At 37.3% G+C, this 26293-nt stretch overlaps 1 protein-coding gene across 3 annotated transcripts in view; it reads left to right on the top strand.

Moving 5' to 3' along the window:
* The first annotated feature begins 1342 nt into the window (after nucleotides 1–1342).
* MXI1 (MAX interactor 1, dimerization protein) overlaps nucleotides 1343–26293 on the top strand; it is a 71152-nt gene continuing 46201 nt past the window's right edge. For 2 of the 3 annotated variants that reach the window (XM_014062157.2, XM_014062159.2), the window contains exons 1-2: nucleotides 1343–1577; nucleotides 12825–12957. In XM_014062157.2, the coding sequence (XP_013917632.1) occupies nucleotides 1343–1577; nucleotides 12825–12957 (368 nt within the window). Of the gene's footprint in view, nucleotides 1578–11565; nucleotides 12193–12824; nucleotides 12958–26293 lie in introns of those variants that run through there. The other variant, XM_014062160.2, reaches the window with a different exon arrangement.

Raw genomic sequence — 26293 nt, forward strand, 5'->3', positions numbered from 1 at the left:
GGCTTTCAGCCCTCTCTAAGCAGTTTACAGAGTCAGCATATTGCCCCCAACAACAATCCGGGTCCTCATTTTACCCACCTCGGAAGGATGGAAGGCTGAGTCAACCCTGAGCCGGTGAGATTTGAACAGCCGAACTGCAGTCAGCTGAAGTAGCCTGCAGTGCTGCATTTAACCACTGTGCCACCTCGGCTCTCTCATAAACGAATGGTCTCAAAATGGAAGTTCATATCTATCAGATGCAAATCTCTTTCCCTAGGCTTAAATTTTTAGCAAAAGATTTTCTTTTTTCTCTCTGGCCTAATAAGGAAATGTGGGGGAGGAAGCCTTTTAATGTGATTCCAGACTAAAGGGCTTTCTTATTTCTAGAGAAAAAGCCATTTTCTGAAAGAATATTTCACAAACAATATTTCTTTTGAGTTTTCCAGGATTTTGGAGATTCCCAACCAATCAGTGGCTGTGATCTTCCCTTTTCTGTCTCCAGCAGAGAGAGGTGGAGGACGACGACTATGCCTCTGCATAGTGTGTGATCCTGAGCCATGCTTCATTTCAGGAACTGTCCATTCTGTTTGACAGTAGACACTTTCTTCCTCATGAGGATGTGGCTTTATTGTCCAGAATAAGGTGCTGATGGCAGGTGACATTCACAACAATAATCATAACACCTAAGCCAGATACAAATAGGATTTTAAATATGGTGTTTATCTTTTTTAAACAATGCACATGGAGTTTAAGTGATTGTTCATTCAAAAATGTGGGCAATTTTTTATTGTAGTTTAACTTGTTCATTTTTCAGTTTTTTTCTTTTCTTTCTTTTCTTGGATTTTCTCAATTGTCAGCAAGATATATGGGCAATTACAGTATTTTTTTCTTATCTATTATTCTTCTCCTATTTACCCCATTGACTGATTTTGAAGCAAGCTGTAACCTCCTTTGCATAAGGAGCCATTTGGCTTTTTTCACATGATTCTATATATCTGAAGTTCTATATTTCTGAGATTCTATATTTATGAATGCATAATGCTCAACTGTAATTTTATGGGTTTCATCCAATTGAGCTTGCCTCTGCTTCCCTTGTTTCTTGTGGTGTTGAAAGTGACGTACAGTATACTCTACCCTGACTATTGTACTGTAAGTAAACCAGACTCTTCCATTGCCACTTTAAAAAAAAATGTATACAGAAAAATGCTAGCATTAGGACCTGCGCGGAGTCTTTGAATCAAGAGGTCTCTTGATTCATTCAATCTCTCTTAGACATTCACACACATACACACAAACTGCAACAAGAGGAGGAAAGTCGGCCAAAAAGGCTTTAAACATTTCAAAGTTTCCATTTGCAGAAGCAATGGGGAAACGTGGCAGGCCAAGGAAAGAACTCAGATGTGAAGGTGATGCTGGGAAAGCTGTTCTAGGGCAGCAGCAACAGCCAGTGATAGATAATACGTCCAGGTGCCCGTTCAGTGACATTTTCAACACCAGCAGTGAGGACTCCATGGAGAAGATCAACACTTTCCTACAGAATGTGCAGATTTTGCTGGAAGCAGCCAGCTACCTGGAGCAAATCGAGAAAGAAAACAAAAGTAAGTGGAGTTTTGATTTTCATTGGCTCCTTCTGCTGCTTCTTTACACGCAAACATGTATTAAAAGCTAGGCATGTACAACAACAGAAAACAAAAACAAATGTTTATGAAGATGCAACAAGACAGTCTATAGAGCTGAACCTGCAGATGAGACTCTTTCAATCTTTTAACCCTGTCCTAGGTCCAGTGGAATTTATGTGCCTGCCAAGGGATTTCATTAGAAAATATTCTTAGTTTGTTTTTGTTCGGTTTTCTTAAAAGCAAAACAAAACATAACCACCACCACTTTAGTTACAAAGTGATCCAGAGCAACGCTGTCATGTTAGAAGTACATTTCGATTTATGGATATGTGTGTTTGTGAAGTGTCATGTCCCCATAAAAGGCTCTTAATGTGTCAAAAGCGGGGGTGGGGGGGTATCGAAAACTGACCAAACTAGGAGATGGGGGAGGGGAGACCACGCAAAGCAAACTTTATGATCCTCTGGGTAGACAAACAGAAAACAGAAAACACTTTCAGGGTTTTTAGACGTAATGGCAAGAGGGAAAAAAGGCTTGTTTATCATTTTCAACTCTCGCTTCCTTCTCCTCCCCCCTCCCTGCAAACACAAGAGATCGTGGTTCTCCTCCTTAAAGAAAACCTCGCCGAGTATTCTGTGAAAAGAACAAAAGGGGAAATAAAAATACGCACACACACCCAAACACACACGCATACCCCTTCTTGTGGAAAAGGATTTCCCCAACACCCCTCCCCCTCCTTGCTAATGTTGCTGTCAGCGAAAAAGAATAATCCATACAGAAACGCTCGTTTGCAGCGTCTTTTGAGCAGCCTCCTGGATAGAACAATAAACAAGCCAGGAACAATTTTTAACCAGCAGGGCTGGCGTTTCATCTAGTAGTTTAGCAACAGCGAAGGTCAGGAGGAAGAAAAATAAAGAAAGCGTTGCATCGCGTCAACCCCTGCAGTGGGAAGGAGGGGGGGGGGGAAGGGGGAGAATCTAACTCTCCTTTGGCTTTGAGTTTATTATTTGTATGTGTCAACCTCAACCCTCCCCTCCCGCGCGATCCTTTGCTTTATAAATCGCCGGACAAATATGGGTACCCCCCCTCATCCTCTCCGTAGCGTAAATTTCCATTGCAGTTCAAGTAGCTTAGCCTTTTGTTGACCGCCCTCTTCCTTTCTTTCTTTTTTCCCCCCTTGCTCTTCCCCATCTTTTTCATGAATAAGTGGAGATGTGGCCATTGTTTCCGGGAGGACTGGGTAGTCGGTGTGAAGACTTCACAAAGCCTCCCCCCCCCCTTCCAGTTTTGCAACGCTCGCCTGTCATCAATGGAAGTATTATTATTTTTAAACAGCGCCCTTTGGGCTTTCTGGTCAATCCGGTTCTTGCCGCGGCACCCTGACTTTTTTTTATTTTTTAGGATTGAGGTGCAAGGGCCTTTTGGCTTCGCGCAACGCAATCGCTCAAGGAAGAGACCGGCTGCCAAGTTAATGGAGGTATCCGTCCTCCCCCCCCGCCCCCCCCCCGCTCTTGGGAAGTCACGTAGGCAAAGAGCGAACTAGCCAGGTAGCCAAGCGAAAGGAGGCGGCGCCGAGTAGTCCTCTAGCTGCCACTCGGCCAAAGTGGGACTATAATCAGTTTATACCGGCCATCTCGTTTCCTCAGAACCGGAGATGGTGCAGATAGAACTAGGTCAAGCTTGGCCTCCGTTGTTTTCCCGGCTCCCCGAAGCCAGACGTGCACAAAAGCATTCTTCTTCCCCCACCCCCACCAAAGAGAGCTCAATCGGGTCTTTAGGCGTTTTCCCTTTTTTCTTACTTCGCCACAAGCTGCCCCGTTTTTGCTGCTGCAGAAAACAAAGAGAAAGAGAGGAAAAACAAACAGCTGCCACCCCCCCCCCTTTGAAGCCAAGTCAAAAGCCACAAAAAACTACAGCGCAGGTCCTTGCCTACTTTCGATAGGAAACTCGCCCCCCACCCCTTCATATATAATTTGAACAGGGGTTGCGGGGCGGCGGCGAAGTGAACTCAGTCATAAATGTTTCCAAGAATGTGCGGTTTTTGTAACTTCAGGTGTTAAAATGTTTTTTTTTTTAAATCGGAATATTACAAGACCCGGGTCTCCTCCACGACCTGAATTCACCGTGTCCCCTCCAGAAATATTTCTATGCTTTAGAAACCCGAGATCCTGATGAACACCAACGTCATCTCGGATCTATAAGTTTTTGGATGCTCTCCAGGTTGTTGGAATAAAACGGGAGCGAGGTGGCGGCCTCGGCTTGGTTTCAGCAATCAACATCTCGGTGGAAAAAACTACTCCGTCGGGCTGCCAACGTGTGTATTTCTATGTCCGCGTCCCCCCTCCCAATCGCGGAACGAGACTCGCGGAGATTTTGCACATTTTATAAATCGGAAGGCTGATTGGTGTTGCTCCACATCTGCGTTTCAGAGTTGCAGTGACTTAGGTTTCAGGGCAACCCACGCGTTTGAATTTTCCGTAAAACTTTTTTTTCCCTCCGTGGGAGCGGCTAGGGCATGTCTTTAAAAAAAACGTAAACAAGCCATGCACATTTAACAGCCTCTCGAAATCCCAACCCCCACATCCTTCTTAAAGTTTCACCGAGGCAAAAACAAACGGCGCTGCCTCGGGTGCACTCCGATCCGCCTGGCTAGCTTACAGTATAATCAGTCTCGGCTCCTCCTTCTTCTTAGAACCACATGGTTTCCACATGGAGACAAACTCCTCTCTTTCCATTGGTTCTACTCTAATCCGAGGGCGTGGTTATTTCAAGCCATTGCGCCAATGAGGCGCTCTCTTATCCCTATGATGTCACGCGTTGCTGAGCCTGAAGATCAATGGGAGGAGTCTGGAATGGAGCGGTGTGTCCTTGTTGGGAGTTGTGGCCAGATGATGTCATAGTTTCAGGTTTAAAGCGCCAGCGCTCTACTTTGCGCTCACAGCGTTTCCAAGTTGAAGATTCACAATAACAATAAGGGCCTAAACGGGTGCCATGAATTCCGACCCTTTCTTGCTTGGGCAGCGATACGGGCAGTGGCAGATTCGTACAAGATTGCAAAACAAGGGATTAAACGTCTTTTATTTCGCATGTATCGGCGAAGTTGTTCCTAAAATATTTGTCCCCAATATGTGTTTATGCATATAGAGGGCGAGACATTTGTGCTTTGTTAAGGAATGTAAGTTATTTGTTTGAAAGGCGTGGGGTGTTATTTTCACTTCTGTATTTACTTTTCCTTAAGCAGGATTTATATCCTTCAAGTTAAAACTATCAGAAACGAATATGGCTCTCTAAGTTTCCAGGATGTTTGCAGTCTTACAGCACACTTTGCTTTTAATTTAGTGCAATGTCAAAGGCTTATGAGTCCAGGCCATTATTGTATCTGCTGGTATGGAAAGGACAGGCTAACTTGCCGTTGCCTCTTGTTTACCAGTTGCCCATTTAGTATTGTTTTTTTTTTCTATACCAAACGAAGGCAGGATCAACCTGGAGTTTTGCAATTCTTTTATGTTGCTTATTCTTTGCTTTAGTGTAAATTGGATTACCTGGCATGCAAGTTGTTCGTTGGGTATTACATCTCTGTGAAGAACAAAACCTTTAATTGTACTAGAAAGTTGAGCAAAATTATGTGCAAATGGGCAAGAGGGGAAAAATAGCAATATCAATAACTATTATTCTGCTACTTGCTTTCAAGCACCCAATGCTTATAAACCCAGAATGTAACAATTACAGGCATAATCACAGCTTCATAAATCCATTTGACAATTGGTTTAATATTTGTGCTGATTAAAGTTGTATTTCACATTGTAGGCCATCACTTTTTTCTTGTGTATTTTAAATAAAGCAATGTTATTTGCAGCATGGTACTATTTAGTATACCTTTAGTTTTAGTGTAAGACTTATGTTTGTATATCCAAAAGGAAAGGTGAAAGATATTGCTATATTCAGCAAAGAAAAAAAGCTGTACTGGCTACAGTAAATATCAGGAAAAATGCCTCTGGATTCATTTCGGAATAATTTACTCATGTAAAAAAATGTTTTGTTACATAGGATCTATGCAAGAATAATTATTTTCTCCAGACAACATTGATCAATATGCCTAAAGCTAGTTATAAAAGCTTTTAGTTGTTCATTTGGGAGGTTATAAAGAGAATAACATGATTTTAACAATGATTTTTAAGTATGTGACACAAGCTACTGCAACTGTGTACGTGATGCACCAGGGTTACACTTCAAATTTTGGGACATCCACAGTTGATTAAGCGAGGTGATTTCTAGGAGTTGAATTTCCACTTGCTCTGGAGGGCAGCAGATTGGGAAAGACTGATTGCAAATAATATAGAAAATGACTTCATAAACTTTATATTATTACACTACATACCTAAAATTGCCTAGCCTTATTATTAACATTAATACTGCAATTGGCTTTCCATACCATTGACAATACTGCATTTTTCTGATGTATACTGATAAATTCATTACAAGTATTTTATATATTAAAGTATGCATGTGTGTAATGAAACAGCATAATGCATTACTGTTAAATTTTGTACTCCAGTCCTGCAATTGCAGTGAGTTGCAAAATATCAAAGCTTTAAAACACGTGATTTTATAAATGTTACTGGGCTCAACCATTAAAATAGATAAATGAAAAGTATTTGAGTTCTGCTTAAATATTGATTTTTCAAATTGGCATGATAAGGTAACACAAGTTTTGTAATAAATATTAAACTGTTGATTTTTTTAGATCATTGTCAAAATCTCACTTTGTAGCTGAAGGCATCTGTAGCTGTGAAATCGAATGACTTATCTTTAAAAGTTGTTCTTTTTGAAGTCTGATAAAAAGAAATAAGAAAAAAACAAAGTAATAATTAGGTGAAAATAGAAAATGAATCCCCCACAAAAACAGAAGGAATGAAACAGCAAATCCACATTAAATTTCTGCTATGGAAAAGCTCTCCATTAATAACTACAAATGAGCAAAACCCCAAACAACTGAAATTAACCATCCTTTTAACAAATGCTTAAAATGAGAAAAACTGCATATAAACACTTCTTTATCAATATGGTTGTGTAATGCTTTTGAATTTAAGACAGTATGTTCAGAGTGGGTAGGTATGCACAAAGCAATTTGTCTTCAGTTCTTTCAAATCCTTCCCCAGGATTATGCTACAGCTGTCTGACTGAAGCTGCAGTGGTAGGAGATAGCCTCAAAATCCTGGGGGAAACATACTGATTTTTCTGTGGGGTTCTCTGTGAGAATTCCTGCACGCTGCGAAACTTTTTTTTGGTCTTAGAACATGAAATGTTGTATAGCCATATTCACTTCATGTAGAAATCTGCCACATGAATATAAAGTTTTAACATCCTTCTCTTTGAAAGCATGACCGGTGAAATGGCCCTGAGGAAAGAATTGCAAAGGGTTGTTTATGAAGAGTGCTCAGCTATTGTCAGGGATGTGCAGAAAGGTTAACATGGCAGCCATTGCCAAATGATCCAAGCTCCACCCTTTTTTTACCTGTATCTAGTGAATATATGAAAAAGAGGAGATGATTCAGTTGTTCAGTCCAGACTGCCACCATTTTGATGGTGTTTACCTTCCCTCCCAGTTTCTTGGAAATTGACATCAAATCTATTATGAGTTTTATGACTTTTATTTTTATGATCATATCACATGGACTCAACTTTTTCAGGAAAACAGGGCTGTTTTAATGTTACTCACTTTGCAACCATCAAATTCTTTCTAGGCCACTAGCAATTTTTATACAGCTTAGAGGTTTGTACAAAGAATGCCATTGTTTATCTTCAAGTAGAAGCATTTCACTAATGAAGAGATTGTCCAGAAGGTATAGCAAAATAATTTGTGGCTTCAATTACAGTGCTAGCCATGAAGGGTAACCTTGCTTGCTTTTTTCATATGCCACTGATGTATAGTGAACTTATTATTTACACAGACAATAATAACAATTATTCAGAATAAAAGAGATGCTCTTGCTTGTAAACCTTTGAATTTTAGCACCTGGATAATTAGGAAGGAAACTTGAAAAGAATTAACATTTAGTTAATGTACTTTATTGCTTATATATGCTTTGATATTGTTGAAATAAAATAGAAGATTGTAGTTTAAGTTCTTTCTTCACAATCACCTTTTCTTAATTCATAGGCTAAAATCTTGCAGTTTTTGTAAAAGAGTTGTTTTACTGTAGCCTAAAAGCAAAGTAACTGGATGGTAATAGTAATTATTTTGTTTCTTTATTTACTTAGTTATTTAGGAGACAGAGCTGATAGGAGCAAAATTATTAAGCTACTGGAAATCGTATGTTATTCTTGAATTGCATCTGTATGGAATAAATGTGATGCTTGCAAGGGTGTGATCCATTCTTTGAATATTTTGAAGAATAAAACAGTATGCTTTAGGAAATAAAAATAGTTGATTCATACATGGTTCTATCTGTGGTATCATTTTCAGCAAGTACATTATAATGATTTTCAAATTTATATTTTATGTTTCATTTTCTTCCTCTATAATCCTAATAGTCTGCAAAGTAATAATGTTGGATATACTGAGGAACAAAAATGTGGATGAAGTAACCAGAGGGAAAATATTAGTTAAAATGTTTGATCTGTAATTATTGCTGAATTTGGAAGTGAAACGTGGTTTATTCATGCTAATTTGTAAGTATATCAGTAGAGTTAATGCTCTTTGTACTGCCACTAACAGTATTTTTGGAAGATCCCTTAAAGAATTTTCCCAAAATTTCTTCCCAGACTTTGGATCTGCTTTCTCTGAAAAGCTATGAAACATCACAAGCTACAGTTATATAAATAAGGGAAATAATGTAGGCTAACAAGTGGATTGTGAAGTACCAAGTTTGGATAACACTAGATGACACTAAAGAGTTTTCTGTCCTCTTCGCTGCCATCTAGGAGTTGTGATAGTTGTTTGCAGTCCAGATTTGATAGTCCCAGTAATCTCTCTCACTCAGTTAGCTTTACTATTAAATTGACATGGATAGGATTTCAATATAAATAAACCTATTGACTTACTACCATATATTATTGTTATATCAGACTGAATATAATCACTGAATATAGTTTCCCAGAATTGTTGGAACTGAGTAGTAGTGAGGTTTTTGGGGTTGGGTATTACGTTGTCATTGCTAATCGTGAGCTCTAATAAAGTGATATTTCCTGTAGAATGACCTTCCCCGGATCAATAACCTTCTAGCTCTATCACACTACAATTCTTTTTCTCTCCAACCAACACCTATCATATGCTGCCTATCAGGGTAGATCCATGTAATTTGAACCCATATCTTTTGCATGAAATTCCTATGGGAATATTTATTCTTATAATATGAGATACTGAAGTGCAGGCAGGCAAAAAAAAAAATTATTAAGACATCTGTGACTACATTAAATAAGAATTATTCATGAAAATTAATTAAGAGATATATCATGTGGTCTAATGAATTTTAGAAGTATGATAACAATAAACTGCAATAAGAACTATTTTAGAGTAATTAGAGTATTCTATTTCACCTTTTATAGTTTATAAAGAATATTCCTTTATATATTCCTATGAAATCCTAGAGCCAAATGATCTACCACATCATGATGAAACTTGCCTATGCAAAAATCTTTAAACCACTAAGTAATATGACTTAATTTGGCTTCTATTGACTTGATGCATAAGGTGCTTCCAGACAGAGCTTCTAGTACTATCAATCAAAAGCTACCATGTAGCTTAAAAAAAAACTAAATACAGTACTGCACTTTGGAAAGAAAAACAATGGAGAAGTTGATGGGAAAAGACAGATTGAGTATGCCTCAGAATCCTTTTTACAAATCAGTGAATAAGGCTGAATGATTATGTAACAGCCCCATCTAGAACAAGCATTATTGAACATCACAAAGTTAATGTTCAAATTTACTAATATTGTGTAAAAATAATCACATTTTGTTTACTTAGGATTCTGTCTTAACGATAATTGTGGAAATAGATCTGAATGTACCTTGGAGTAGTCTTCACTTCTGGTGACTTACAAGTGCACGCTATATTTTTGGAAGTGGTTACCATTGCCCTTTTCCATGGGCTGAGATGGAGTGACTTGACCAAGTTACCCAGCTGACTTCATGCTTAATGCAGGATTGGAAGTCATGACTTTGTGGTTTCTAGCCTAGTACTTTAGCCACTAACCCTCTTACATGTAACTCTCTGTTTACGACCCTGTAATTCCTTAATTTGGGGTAGTTGGGACAACTGGATGGAGCTGAGTGTTGCATTCGGCCAGTAAACACTCTTATATATAAATTTTGAAAATTATTAGTAAGAAGTGCTCTGGATCTCAGGCAAATGCTACATATTACCTCTTTGCTATTCATCTAAAGTACTCCAGGTTTTTTCTCGCTTTGAGACAAACCTAAAAAGGACCACGTTTTAAAGGATTAATTTTAATGAATGGCTTGCTTTAATCAGTAACTCCTTTTTTAAGGCTCCTATGGAAATCTGAAAACAATCAGACTGCTCTCATAGAAAGGACCTGCTAGGTTGCACATCTGCAAGTCTGAAGTGCTTCTGGGTTATTTTCATATGTGCTTAATATGGATGTGTGTATACTTATTTATTTCAGGAATAAAAATTATGTTGCTTTACAATTATTCTTGTTGAAACAATGTAAGATGCACAGTTTTCTTGCTAAAGAATAAAACTGAACACAGGGGACTCTGTTTATCTGGTGTCTGCAAAATACTTTCTGTACTCAATTATAAAAATATTATAACTGCTCAATTCAGCTTTTCATTCTGACCAGATTGCATATCATCTTCTTCCAACTTTTTATATTTCTCTGTGTTTCAATTAAAATTCAGTTTCTCTATACAGGGAGATACATTTATGTTTTTTTGTGGATCCTATTTTTTTCGCTAGTTTAAAGTATGATTCTATTAGTGATTTGAAGGATATTCATATATTATTTGTTTTTAAGATCAGAAACTACTGTTTTTCCTGAAAACTGAAGTTTGCTACTATTTTGTTAGGTTTATAATTATACTAATCACATAAGAGGAGCTGTTCGCTCCAGTACATTACTCAATGATTTTTTGAGAAAAGGGAATATTTTAGACAGAGGGGTCATTCCGTAGGATGAATCACATAGGACTCTAAAACAGAAATGATTATTTTTGCTGTCTGTAACCGTAACAAACATTTGATTTGAAGTAACTGTTATTTCACATTAAAATTAATATCCAATACGTACTTTAAATTACATTTGATGGAATTTAAGCTTCAAGCAAATATGTTTTCAGTTCTAGACTTACTTTAATTTTTAAAAGATGATTTGATTATAAATTATATTTTAGAAGTTTCTTGAAATAATTGCATAAGTAAAGCAAAACAGGCATATAGAATAGATTGTTTAATTGATGAATTTATTCTTACTATTATTGCTATGATACCTTTGTGACTTGACGACTTAAACTGCGTAAATGGAGCAACCCATCGATATCAGTGGAACTTCTTTCCCAGTAGTTTATGCAATTAACGGTTTGAAGCTTAACAAATGCCCAAACTGATTATTTAGAGTGGAAGGCGCAAGACAAGCTGTCCATTAATCCTGGAATTCTGTTTATTACTAGACCAACCTTCATGGCCGCTATTTTCTGTAAACAAGGAAGGGATTTCACCATCTTATCTCCGTGCCCGTAACCATACCAAGGGGAGGGCTGTATACGCTTTTTTCGGTCCGAGCAACATGCATAACGTGGAAAAACGAAGCTTCCCATAATGCAAACGTGCACACGCGCCGCACTTGCAGAGAGAGAAAGCTGAGAACTACATTTCCCAAATGTCATTGGGGCTGAAAGTCTCATGTGCGTCCCCTCCCCCTCCATGATTTCTAAACGGAGGTAAACAAACTCTGAAAGAGGCAGGGACGTACAGTATCTGCTGCAGAAGGCGGAGAAAGCGATAGATCTTTGGGGGAGAGGGTTTGCACGATGGATGCATCGAGATAGAGGAGGCGAAAAGTGTGGGGCCACGAAGGAAGGGGCAATCGGGGGCAGAATGCAGGAGTAGATTAAGAAGAGGTTAGAGGACAGATTAAATGTTTGGGGCACTGAGAAAAGGGTATGAAGCTGGGTCGGGCGCAGTGCTAAAGATTTAAAGGAGAACAAGACGAATAGCCAAGACCAAAGGGGGAGACGGTCGGGACTAGGAGTTGTGGGAAGGGTCTCTGTTATTGCCTAAAGGTAAAGGAAAGAGATCTTTCTGAAGTAGAATGTGGCCATGAGTCAGGGCAACTGCTGCAGTAGTTGTTCAGTTCTTTTTTACGCCCCACTGATTAACTTCGTAGAAGCAGGACAGGAGGCACCCTTTCTCCAAGTTACTCGTTTCCTACCTTATTCTTTTTCTCTCTTGGGAAAATCAGAGAACTAAGGTCTATTTCACCCATAGTGCCAGGGGCAAGGCAGCAAAGTCCTCCTTTACAATTGTTCGGGGAAAGGTCTCACCCATCTCAAGGGCTATGGAGCGGGTAGAGATGATCAACATCCAGCGCCTTTTGGAGGCCGCCGAATACCTGGATCGCAGAGACCGAGGTAACACCTTTTGAGGAAGGGGCAGGAATTGAGGTGGCCCATCCCCCTGGAAATAAGTCCAATTTAATTTGTTTTGAAAGAAGCAGTTGCTTGGGCAGAGGGGAAAAAGTGGGGTTAAAGTGATTCACGTGTAATAGATGGAGAATTGTGAGAGAGTGTCAGAATGACTTAATGTGCTCTTTATTTGATCAAGAAGTTTTGATACAGACATTAAAGTTCTCTTGGAACATACACTGCAGAACCAGTTTGGGATAGTGATTAATATCACTAGTATATACAAAGTGGGAGAGTGTAACATCTAGTGCTGTCTTAGGCAATGAAATCAGTTTGCTGACATTGGGCCGTTCACTCTTTCTCAGCCTTAGGAAGAAGGCAATGGGAAACCACTTCTGAAAAAGAGAGAAAACTGCATGCAGTCACCAGGACTGACTCAAAGGGATTTGGACTCTGCTAATCAGCCTTATCTGAACAGGTGCATTGCCTGTGGTTTTTATGTCTGAGTATTCTAACATTTGTTTAAAGCTGAGAGTGCTGCCTGAGAAGTCATTCAGGGCTCGGCTAGTGGTGTCTTTGGAAAATACTGCTTCTTACTCACTGTTCCTTTTGTTTCCATTTGATCATAATTTATGCAGAGTGTGAACATGGGTATGCCTCAGCCTTCCCTTCCATGACAAGTCTTGGGCTGCAGGACCCAAAGCCACTGCAGAGACTGAGCCGGTCAAGAAAGCATAGCAGCGGAGGCAACAGCACAGGCACCACAAACAGGTAACAGTCTGAAAAGGACTTGAAAAGGGGAGATTCTTACAATATATAGGCACAAATATTTCATATATTAGGGAGAATAGATTATATTTTATTTGGCACTTTTGCTGGAGTTCCCCTTTCCTCATAATCTTGCCTTCCCCAGCCCTTAATGATCTGCAAGTTTGTGGTTTTTAATAGAAGAATTGACCAATGTGGTATTGTGTCAGCTGCCTCTTTAAATCTTGCAGAACCAGCTTGTTAGCTGAGTACGTAATGCCTTGTTCCTGCAGGTTCCCCACGCTCATTTTATGTAACTTGCATCATCATTGAAAGCTTTCCCAAATAGCTGATTTTACTCCAGAGAGACTAATATTAATCTAGGGGGAAATCCTTTGCATTTTTATTCTGAAATATATCCCACTGTATTCAGTGGAGATATAGGGATTCCACACCCCTCTGCTCAGGTATATATGTTAAGTCTCTAGTTTAAATATTTTCATTTAGAGAGCAAAAACAGACAGAGTTTTAGATTAAGTCATATTTGCTTGAAAACCATTTGAAGATGTTGTTTTATAATGTATTGTTTTTGTGCAGACTTTTTCATTTTTGGTAAAACGTAATCTATAATCTGATGGATTATGAAACCTCACATTGAATAGTGTATTAGTCTTGATAATAGACCCTGCTTTTCTGACCCTCGTGTGGCATGTTCTATGTACGTAATAATATTGGGCTAACAAACCAATTGATGGAAAGTGTGAGCAAAACAATTACAATATAATAGAGCTGTGTTCCAGGGGATAAATATATTTTGTAGATTTGCAGACTGTTTTATGCCAAAGGCTCACTTACTTGATTATAGCAACAATATTTTCCAAAGATATAATCTTTCTAGTGCTCTCTGTTGGCGATATATAAGCCTTTTAAGCAACCTTTTGATAAGCAAAATCAGTGTGGAAGCCAGGTTCACTTAACAACCATGTTCTGTGCAGGGATTCACCTAACAACAATGACAAGAAAGGTCATAAAATGGGGCAAGGCTCACTTTAAAAATGTCTTACTTAACAACAGAAATTTTGGGCTCCATCGTGGTTGTAAGTTGAGGACTACAATACTTCCACAGATAGGTATTCTGCCTTAGGTGTTGTTAATCAAAGAAAAAGGACCCCAATGAATTTCCCCCCTTAATAATATGGGTAGGGGAAAATGTAAGAATGTGCAAAGTAAAGAGTTCCCTTGTTTTTACTCTTTTCCTTTTTTGTGTGCATATCTTACAGTGACTGTTTTAACAATAAACAAGTATTGTAAATAAACAAATGAGGATAGAAGAAGCAAAATTTGAAGTGCCACCCATAAAGCCATCAATGGAATTGATTTTTATTTATTTATTAAAACATTTTTATACTGGCTAAATCACCAGACTCAGGGTAGTGTGCAAAAGCAAATTATCATTAAAACATATATCAAAGAGCTTGACACAATACAATGTGACCCCAAGGTACTTATAGAAATGTGTAAAGGCATATAACAATAATAATGACAGCCAAGTCACCAGTCATCAAACTTTCTGCCTTGTGAGAGGTAATGAGGGAGGACCAAGCATAGCCCTGGAGCTACATTGTTTTAAAATCATTAGGACTATTATAGAGAAAGTCATCTTTCTGCTCCACAATCTTTGTACCTCCCTTGCAGGAGTTTAAGGAGTCCCTAACATAACAGGCTGATCATTTGGGAAAAGATGAACCGTGATATAACTCAGAGCCATTCTGTAAAAGGTTTTACAGGTAAAAAGTAGCATTTGGAAGTCTATTGGTAACCAGTGTAGCCATCAAAAGTTGGTGTTATGTTGTAGTAGTGAATCTCATTTGCCACTAGTTTGCTTACTGCATTCTGCTGTTAATTTCTGAGTTGGCTTCAAAAGCCACCGCATCTAGAGTACACTGCGTAGTCATTCCATGTGGTCATACTAGCATGGGTTACTTCCATCAGAACTTCCTGATCTTTTTATAGCCAAAGTTAAAACTAGTGCATCAGTCTAGGCTGAGTGAAGGTTTAAATGAATACTACTATTAATAGGGTAGTATAACTGCTACATTATTTATTTTTTATACATTAATCTATATGAATAGTATTCATTCTTTAGCCAAAAAGTCTCACATGGGAGTTTATGAAGATCGGTATTACATATGTAACAGTTCTGATATTTAAGTGCTTTAAAAGCAAGAGGCAAGGAAGCATATATAGGGCAAACAAAAGAAAAACCGGGGCTCTGTTCTAAAAAAATACCATTCTTATAACAATCATCTAGGAAAAAATATTTCAGGTAACTGGGTAGAATTGCTAGCGTTGGGATAACTCTGGTTGGTATCTTAGCAGGAAATAAACCTTTACAGAGCTCATTTATAATAGGCTGTGTGTTCCTGCCATTCATAATGACACATAGAAGTCTGTTCTTTCAATATATTTTTCCACTGTCTGGTCTGCTGGTTTATTGGTGAGGCAAATATGTGGTCAGTACAATTTGGTTTGAAAAATATATACTTCAAAGAATTTGATATACAATTGTGTTAATATTTGACTAAATTTAAAATAAAACGAATGGATTCCAGCGATAAAAGTTGAATTCTGGGACTAGTGGCACTGACCCATATTTATTTTTTATTTCATTTAAAAAAATATTTATCCCTTAACAGCAGCAGCTTTTAGTTACATGTAATAATATACTATTATAGTAAATAGAATCAAACTATCAAATAATCAAAAGCATCAACAACTAAAATAGTGGTGATAAACCTGTTAAAATACCACAAAACAGAACCAAGGAAAATCCAGAACTTAATGTAAATAAGACAAGAATACATTTTATCATTTCTGTTGAATCATGTTTTTTTGACAGGGAAGACAACTACAACTACTATTTGTAGTTTTGGAATTAATAGCTGTAGTTGTTTTAGTTGTTCTTTTGCTGTTTGACTCTGACTTACTATGACTTAATGAGTTGAGAAGAGATTTTTCCCCCCTCAGAAATCCTCTCCCCCCGTCATAATTTGCACATTGCTGAGGGCATTTGAAATTTTCTTACTTTTCTTATTTTAACCTTTTTTATCCTAAATCACTTCAAGCAGTTTCCACTAGCTAGTCTCTGATATTAAAACTGAACACAGTATACATAGGAACCGATTTTTGAAGTGATGTAAAATAGGCAAGGGGCGTACAAGATCTTTTTAACCTCATAGTATAAAGCACCATAATCTCATTTTCTTGCTCAATTTTTAATTGCTTCAATTGGATTTATATGGGAGTAAAGACTGGTAAATTGCAATCTCAGGACTTCTTCCATAGCTAAAGAATTGTTGCATCGCAGGAAATAAAAACAAAGCAAAACTCCACATATATGCAAACTGATGCTTTTTCCAATGTATAATCAGGGTTAATGAAATTTAAATGGGCTGTTGTGTAATCCAACAATCTAACTGGGTTCAGAAAAGGACACAACAAATTGAGGATAAGAACACTGACAGCTATTAGTAGAAACAGGAGGTACAACCTCATGCACATCTTATATACAAAAAATGGAAGCATGCAACTCAGAGTGAATTGCTTTCTGCAAATCTGGGATGGTTGTAAAATTCCACCCAAACATCTCAGTAGTGCTAAATCAATGTAGCGTTATAATATTTGAGGTAATAATTTTGACCAATCATGTTCTAAATGTGTTTTATTTTTATTTTTACCAATAATTTCTAGTGGTTGAGTCCATGGATGGTTTTCAAGAATGGGAAAGAAGAATAGAAGAGGTTTCTGTGTGTGGGTGGGATATGCATGTGCATATGTCTTAATTCTTACTGTGACTATTTCTAATATTCAAAGCAGGTTAAAGTTTGTGTTTAAAACTTTTTTTAAACAAAATAGTTTTTAATAGTTTATTTATGCATTTCTTATTTACATTTCAAAATCATAGTTTTAGAGCAAACTACAATATAAAATTGTAATTCAGAAATTATAACTATATCTTAAAATGTATAATATTTAAAAACAAACTAATAAAAAATAAGACCATATAATCTATTCAATTAAAAACCAAAGACAATAAATAAGCATGTATTAAAATAAGTCTAGTTTTAACTAACTACATTTCTCTTGGAAGGGAATTTCTTAGACTAGTGATAATTTCAAACACAGCTCCCTCTCTGATATCCCTCTAAATGATGGGCCAATAAGTAGATCCTTTAGTAATGAAAGGATTAGTTACTCCTTTAGTTGGTCTGTGAGAGGTAGAGGTAGTTGGTCTATGGAAGAGGAAACAGAAGCAGAAAAGGAAGAGCTGCTGGTGATATAGGAGGAGTTAGAAACAAAGAAGGCAAAGAGCCATTAATAACAAAAAAGGTTTCCTACCTCTTAGCAGGGGGAGAGAAAGGCAAGTTCTTTCATTACTCCTTTCCTTCCAGCAAAGGGGGTCAAAATTACTCTGTTTTTGCTGCTAATGGCACCAAAAATTGGAGTGATTTTCTCTTCTTTGTGGTGGTGGGGATGCATGCTTATGGCTCTTCCTTCTGCCTGAAAAAAGGGTTCAAAACTGCTGTGTTTGATTGCCATTACTGAAAATAGAGCAATTTTGAGTATGAGGGAGGCATTTGTACATGAGGTGTGTGTGTGTTTGTGTGTGTGTGTCTGTCTTCTGCCTGAAAAAAAGGTTCAAAACTGCTGTGTTTGATTGCCATTACTGAAATTAGAGCAATTTTGAATATGAGGGAGGCATTTGTACATGAGGGATGTGTGTGTGCGCGCGCACACACACACACACACACCACACCACCATTTTGTGCTCAAGTCTTTCCCATTTCATCAAAATCCAGATATGCCCAGAAATCTAAGAAAATTAAATGCCCTGGGTTTCAATGTAAACATCAGCTTTGAATTCCAGATTGCTTTGGGGGTTAAATGTAATTTGGTAATGGGATAACTGCTCCTTTATTACCCAGCAAGGCAGTGACACCTTTTGCCAGCCCAGCAAATATTTTTAAAAGGACAGAGGTAGAAATGATACTTATTGTGTTAAATGTACTTAAGCAGATGTAATATTTTAAAGTATAGTATCTGAGTCCTGTTGACTGATTTCATTCCTTACCTGGATGTAAGATCTATTGAAATCAGAAAAAGATAATTATAAGTAGGCTTATATAAAATTAGAATGCTAGAAAAGTAGATGTAATGTAGATCCAACAGGCAACATATTAAGAGAGACATTAAGAGAATAAATTACTATAGAAGACAGACTCAGAATAGGACTGCACCCAAGATTATACCAGAGACAATACTATATATGCATATCAGATTATGCAAAGACTAGTATGAATATGCATGACAAAGCTTGCTGAGGAATAAGTGTGGCTACATAATTTCAAAAACAAGTTCTATCAGCACAAAGGAGAAACATTACACTGACAAATATAATCTGCCACTGAGACTATTCTACTTTCTTTATTCTAATTTTCCAAATAATATCCAAAAATTGGTGTATTAATTATTTTGTTGTTGCTCATAGTGAAGATTTCTATGTCTGGTATTTGTAAATTCCATTTGTTTCCAGGCATATAAAATGGGTACTTGTTATCAAGCTTAATAAATAGCACTAGGCCAAAATGTCAGGTGTAGGCATTGTTTCATGAAATGTACTTTCTTCTAGATATCTTCTTGATATTTTCTATGAGCAAGGTATGGAATTTTGCATTAAAAATAAGTATTGATATAAAGGAAGATTTTTATCTTTATTGTAAAAAAACCTGCAAACAAATTAATACTTCTTGCTCCAGTTAATCTGCCTTAAGAGTAATCAACCCGAGTCTTTTCAGATGTTTTGAACAACAAATTTCATAAGGGCCTGCCAAATAGCCAAGAAAACCTTAAAACAAAAGATTACTTAAATTTCTTGGTACTTTCTCCCCAGAAGTGGAGAAACCTTTCATTCAGGTTTTGTTTCAACACGCTATGATATGCATAAGGGCACATATTTGTTACTATTACTATGTAATATGCCTGTTCATTAGACTGTTTTTATGTTGAGACAATCTGTCCTTGTTTGTTCATCTTTGCTGTCCAGAATTGGTTAGATTGGGGCAGTCTCTGGTTGCTGTAAATAAATAATTAAATGAATTTCATTGAAAATAACATAGTACAAGTGGCTAATAACTGGGTACATTCCTCTTTCCATTAATTTCTTAAACTAATAATGAAGAAAGGAAGGGAGGAAAAGGATTTTATTTATGATGTTGTTATAAAGACAAGCCCTGCCATCAGCCTGATCTTTGATTCTTGTTAAGAACTATGCAGTGAAGTATATTTTGTAAATTAAAAATACACCATTGAAGCAAAAGAATCAATGGCCGAAAATTAGGCATGGAATGGTAGTGAGTAGAACTTAACTCAAATACATTTCCTTCCTCTGAAAAGAGTTACTTGCATATCTGAAATAGAAATTAATGGAAATTTTGGTGGTATAGTAGGTTCAAAAGTTCTATTTCCTTTTGTTGCAAAGAGTCTAGCGATACCTGGCATAAAGATTTAATATATTATTATGGTTTGTTGAACAGTCAGCCAGATGTTTAGACTGGAGTTGATATTTTTATCCACCTACTGAGTCCTCAAGAACCTAGGATACGCAGATGCTGTTAGGTATTGTCATAGAATTTAAGCTTTTCCAAGTTAAACTAGCTTTTGCAATTCAGGATGATTTTGTCAAGTGTTGGTCCAGATGTTGTTGTTGTTCTTAATAATCATGAAGTGTTTAAAAATCCAGCCCAACTCAGAAATACATTTGTGGTGATGAGTGTTTCTTAATCTTTGTTCTTTGGAGTTCAATGTTCCATGAAGTTTAGAAGTGTTCTATTAATTGGTCTAAGAGAAATTTTGCTCTGGGGTTTAGATCCATTTAATGGGCCAAGAAATATGCTATATATGAAAGAAGAGGAAGTGTAGCTTTGACATTCATGATAGCAACATATATATTGCACTTTATGGTTTTCTGTAATAAGTCTCATTCTGGATATTGATGAAATGTGCCATTCAATTCAAAGTCATACATCTAAGTCCGTGATGGTGAACTTATGGCATGTGTGCCACAGGTGGCACATGGAGCCATATTTGCAGTGCCTGCGTGCACCTGCTATCTGATTTTCAGCCTTCCAGAGGACCGGGAGAGGCCATTTTTACCCTCCCCAGGCTTCAGGAAAGCCTCCTGAGCCTAGAGAAGGTGAAAAACAGGCCAAATGGACGTTCATTCCTGAACTTCCGGTTAGACTGTTTTTCGTCCTCCCTAGGCTTCAGGAAAGCCTCCGGAGCCTGTGGAGGGTGAACCCCCCCATGCCCCCATGCATGGGGCTGTGCACACATCTGCGGGGGGTGTCACATATACATGCGCGGGGTGGGGTGGTGGGGCACATGCATGTGCACGATAGCACGCATGCATACAATTTTGGCCTGCCATTAGAAAAAGGTTTGCCATCTAAGTAGTAAAATAAGTGTCTTGTATCCAAGAGAAAATAAAGACCATTATTGATGTATACTGTATGTTTTGTTTCAATAATTTTTCTTCATAAAAGACATAGCTGTTTCTGTAAACCTCTTTAAAAATTTAAAGATTTTAAAGTTTTAGCACTTGATTTTTGATAACACTTCGATTACATCAAGTTCTTGAAACATATTGAGAACTCTTTGCTTAGCCTGGTGCTAGTAAAAAAAACCAAACTCCATATTTTTTATAAATAACTGTTTGACTGAATTTCCCTGTAATAAACAGACAGTATGTCCTTTCTACCTACCACTTCTAGTATAAATCAGAGAACTATTTTTATCAATTGCTAACATTGCAAATATATTTTGCATTTTTTCAAACATAGCTAATTTATCCATGCATCTAAAAAGCAAAATATGGATGAGTACCTTGAGATACTTGTGGACATCTTTTCAGCTGTGCTCAACATTTGATGCAGTCCATTCTCACTCAGCATGCCATTTGTTCATTACAAGTGCATTATTCTATATCAGACCACAAAGATAGTTATTGGTTTTAAGTGATAAACAGCCTTCTGATGTCAGGTATAGTATAAGCTACAGATAATTCTGTTCAGGATTGTCCCTGAATATAAAAATGTACACCAACCCTTACTGTTTCTGCTGGTTTATCTATGCTAAATTAAGGGAGTTATCAGCTCTTTAAATCTGGATTTGAATTTACACAGTTTGCAACCCACAAACTATATGGATAATTGCAAGTATTAGGGGATTCCGTTCTGAGCCCTAAATGTGCCAAATTCAAACTACCTTTTTCTATTTCAATTTTTATTCCTGATACCTATGGCAAAGAGAAGCATGTCATAAACAATATTTTTCATAGAACTAGGCTGCTTGAACTACTAACTTCTGTATGTATATTTTTCTTTCTGTTGGCCAAAAAAATAGGAGTGGTATATTTTTTAGTGATATATATTTTGGCTCCTTTTGCTTGTTTTCTAATGCAAGTGAAAACCAGCTTTAAGTGCTCAAATTCTGGTTGTTGTCTAGGCAAACATAATGAATATTTTGATTGGGCAGCAAAAATTACTTGACCTTCCTGTTATTCCAATGCTGAGAGTTTAGTGACTGCTTTTAATCCAGGGAGCTTTGGAAAACAGTTCAGTGTTGCTAACTTGCAGAAGATAATTTGATATATAATCCACCCTTGAGGGTGGGTAGAACAGATGTGGTCATATGGTATAGAAAATAAGGAACCCATCTAACATCATGTTACTGTTGATCCAAAAATTGGGTGAGTAGTTTTCAGTCTCAACAATCTTACAGCTCTATTGGAAAGGTAGAAAATTGAAGAAGGAATATCTTGTTTATATAAGTGCAGGTATAAGCAAGAATAACAGGTTGCGATGTAATCTGTTGTAATGACCTCCATTGGAGGTTGAATAATTTCAGATAGCATAGCTTTTTTGAACATCTGTAGGCAACCTGATAATTCCTATCAGGGTACTCATATGAGACCAACTGCAGTATCCACCCTTTGTTATCACAAATAGACTGCTTCTGACTCTTAGAATGTGAATGCTGCTATTGCTAGGTTTCAAGGACAGAAGTAGTATGATGGTTTGGTTGACATTCTGTGTACTTTTTCCATGGGAACTATCTATAATTGCTAAAGTGCTGACACAGCCAAGTATTATATCCTTTCCTATACAGAAAGTATACTACTAGATCATATAAAAGGTATACTATAACAGATCATTAAAGCTGAGAAACCTAATTTGTAATGAAATAGGGAAACTTGTTATACTGAAGGAAAATCCAGAAATAAGGTATGACAAGCAGAGCTCTCTTGAACCCAGAAGGCTTTTATATAAGACTCATCTGGTGAGGTATAAAGCCATATACTGAATTCTAAATTAGTTGCTGCCATCCCTCATATTCAAACCTTTCCATTTTATACATATAGCTCACATAAAACAAGTTAAAGCCAAAGTATATTTATATGTCTTAGACCTTCAATCGCTCTCTCCCATGTTCTTTTTCAGTGTATTTTGTTCAAAGCTTTAAAAAAATCACCATAGGCAAAGTGTATCTAATAGCAATATTTTAATAGCCTCATATTCAGAACTGTAACTGTCTATATCAATAATGAAAATGAGATACAATATAGAAGCTCAAAGTTTGCTTTCAAGCATTAGTTCAGATTTGTAATATTTGATTCTTTGCTTAATGTTGAGATACTTGAAAGTATTCTTTGTCTTTTTTTTAGGACTGTCTTATAAATAATATCTTAGCTTGGATTTGCCTTCCATTTCGCAAAAAGGTCTCAGAAAGAGTACTTTAAAAATCTAAGTCCTCTAAGCTATTGTGCTATAGAGGTAAACTAGAAATTATTGGAAGTACATTTGAATATAAATATGTTCCTTGCATATCAGTGGAAGGATTTTTAACCACTAAAGATGAGGAATTTATAGAATTCTTATTCTACCCAAAGCTTTCTCCTGGAGGTGCTTTTTCCTTATTTTAAGAGAAGCTGCTTGGAAGTAAATGGCTGAAAGAGTAATCCTCTTGCACATTTTAAACAATAACGAAAGGCATTCAAATCTCCCCAACTACTTCCTTTGCCACACCAATTTTTAGTTAAGTATCAATTTTATCAGATCATCTGGGGAAGTTAAGTGAATTTCAGAATAATTAGGAAGATCTCTATGGCTTACAACCACTTGCCGGTTTACTTATTCACCAAGCATTACTTTCCGAGCTTCTGTAGGGCTTAACTTTGATATTCATGAACCTTTGTTTCTAAAGGTCGTTTTTCCATCCCTAGAAACAACATATTTTATTTAAATAAGAAAACTGGGTTATATATACGTATTATTTACACTGACTTGCTTGTGCTGAGAATCACAATGTTGCTTAATATTTCAATAATTTGTTGTTAAGAGAGAAATAAGTTGGCACAATTATTCAAGAAATCCTAATAACTTTAGGACTAACTGAATGATGTACTGCAGTCACTCTATAGGCAGGGGTGGGATTCAGCCGGTTCAGAACTGTTCGGGCAAACTGGTTGTTATGATTTTGCACAGTTCTGATAACCGGTAACATCGAAGACTGGTTAGTCCCGCCACACCCTGCCCTATATATTATCTTTCCTTTGCCACATGGTCCAGCTAATCTCTGTGCCTTGGCTGCTCTGCTCACCAAAGGTAAGCATGCTGCCTGCTCACCCTTCACCTCGGGTTGGTGCCAGCTCCAGCCTTGCCCCGGGCCTTCACCCACATGACACCACCCTCTTCTGGCCTCAAACTACCAGACGGTTCTTCTATCTTACCTAAAGCGCTACAGTGGAGATCTTGCAGCCATCCTTTGCCTCGGCTCAGTCGCTTGCAAGATGCTCCATTTGGTCTCCAGGTCAGCAGCTGCTTCTTGATGCTGCTGCTCTTGATGGGAGAGAGAGCGTCTCATGTGCAATTTAGCAGCTGTAAACCGCCACTTTCCTCTATGTCCCATCCAGAAAGTGCTCAGTACAGAGAAGCAGCATTCGACTTAGAGAAAAGCAGTCGCTCACAGATGCTAAATTGCACAAGAGACGCTCTCTCTCTCTCTCTCTCCCAGCAAGAGCAGCAGAAGAGAGAAGCAGCCACTGCCCTGTAGAGTAGAGATGGAGTGGAGCAGGCCCTGAAAGGCTGCTCGGTTGACCCTCACCACGTGGCAAAAGCCATGCATGAGCAGACATTCACATTTTCAGCGAACTGGTTGTTAAATGGGTTGAATCCCACCAATGTCTATAGGGATATGTTATGCGTATTATTTTATATTTTATTTGTGCCTGGTGTTACACCTGCATAATGCTTAAGGATTTAGAATTCCAAACTTTCTGCTTCTCTTTAATGCCATTACTTTACTGAATCTAGTATGGTGGTACGACAGAATTCTTTTGTAACATTATTAATTACTCCACATGTGCCAAGAATAAAACTTTATTCACCATTCTGAATGCTAAATATGGGAAGAGAGGAAAAGTTAAATTAATTTTAATATCTTTGACTAATATTTTCCTGTCAACTATCTGATATGCAAAAATATTAAGCTGCTTGCCACTTTTGAAAGAGAAACCTTGGTAGAAGGATTATTACCCACCATTAAGCAAAATTCCCTTTATTTTCAAAGCAAAACCAAACATATTTCCCTCCATTGAAGGATAGTTTTTAGTGCATAGTTGAATGAGTGTAACAGTCTCGGGACTTTGAATATCATGATTCACAAAAATGACAAAGTGTTAGTATGTTTGTGGGAACACTGATGTTTCTAGAATTATTAAAAATATATATTTGGCAAAAGAGATTAGTGGGTTATTCTGGAACTCAGATGAATAACTGATTGGACTTGTTGGAAATTGAGCATTACAAATTTACCATTCAGTGACAAGTTTAAATTATGAACAATATACAGATTTCAGGTAAAGGAACATCTTTTATTTCACTACTGCACTCTTCAGCTAAGTCAATAACTGTCTTTCTATTAGCCAAAAAGTCCTATTTTATAGCAATAGCAGTAGACTTATATACCGCTTCATAGGCCTTTCAGGCCTCTCTAAGCGGTTTACAGAGAGTCAGCATATTGCCCCCAACAATCTGAGTCCTCATTTTACCCACCTCGGAAGGATGGAAGGCTGAGTCAACCCTGAGCCGGTGAGATTTGAACCGCTGACCTGCTGATCTAGCAGTAGCCTGCAGTGCTGCATTTAACCACTGCGCCACCTTGGCTCATTTTGGGATCCAAGACGCAGCACTATAAATGTGATTTTCAGTGCCTTAAAGAAAAGTAGGTTATAAGTCTACCACAGAAAAATTGGTGACTTAAAAAAAAAAAAGAATCCTTAAGGCTACACTTGAGAGAGGACATAGGAATCCTTATGGAGTTTTATTTCTTTTTTCTCTTTGGCTATAACAGAACTTTGGGCATTGTTATTATTTATTTCATGGAGCAATCCTTAGGTTAATAGTTTACCTAAACTATATTTTCTTACAAATAATTCCTGTTGATTCAGATATGCTTTTTTTGGTACTGTCCAATGCTCCCACCATATTCATTAGCATTCCATCTTTAACATGAAGCATGTTAGTATTATGCCCAAAGATTAGGAATCTTATTTTCAGGGAGAGGCTTACTTGAAAGATCTCTTTGTGCTGATGGCTATTAAACAACTTACTTAATGAAGCTTTGTTTTTGAATTTGTAGCTACTTGGAATAAAGCAGGAAGGAATTGTAATGACAACACTGAAGCTTGGCATGGTTGATGAAATGGAAACACTGATTTTCTGCTTGGAATGTAATACAGTTTACAAGTGAAATATTGTCTTGTTGCATATTACAAACTAGCACCCTTGGGGGTGCTGGACTTCCATCATCTTCAACTGATATAACCTATTATGAGAAGATTAGACAATCATCAGCTTAGAGATGGTGGATGTACTTTCTTGAGGAGAAGAAGAGACTATTCTGTTTAATGATTGTTAAACAGACAACTTTGTAAGGTTGTTGACTTGTAATTTTAGTTTTAGTTAGAAATGTATTACAAAGATGCAAGAGACAAAAACAGCATATTTTCTGAGGAGAGAACACTGATTATCTCTTGAGTTACCAAGGAGAACACTACATGTATTTCAAAATGTTTTCTATTTTAAGGATTGTTCTGTGTAGTAGTCTGACAGGATATATTTAGCAGCTGCAGAAGTTTTTCTTTTTCACTCCTCCTACGTGGGAAAGTTCATACTATTTTATTTTATGCTAGTATGGTTTTAAATCACAGTATAAATTAACAAACTTCATGACAAGATGGCAT

This window comes from Thamnophis sirtalis, unplaced genomic scaffold (assembly GCF_051295495.1).
Source record: "Thamnophis sirtalis isolate CommonGarterSnake01/CBP01778 unplaced genomic scaffold, rThaSir2_p1.2 scaffold_11, whole genome shotgun sequence".
Lineage (NCBI taxonomy): Eukaryota > Metazoa > Chordata > Lepidosauria > Squamata > Natricidae > Thamnophis > Thamnophis sirtalis.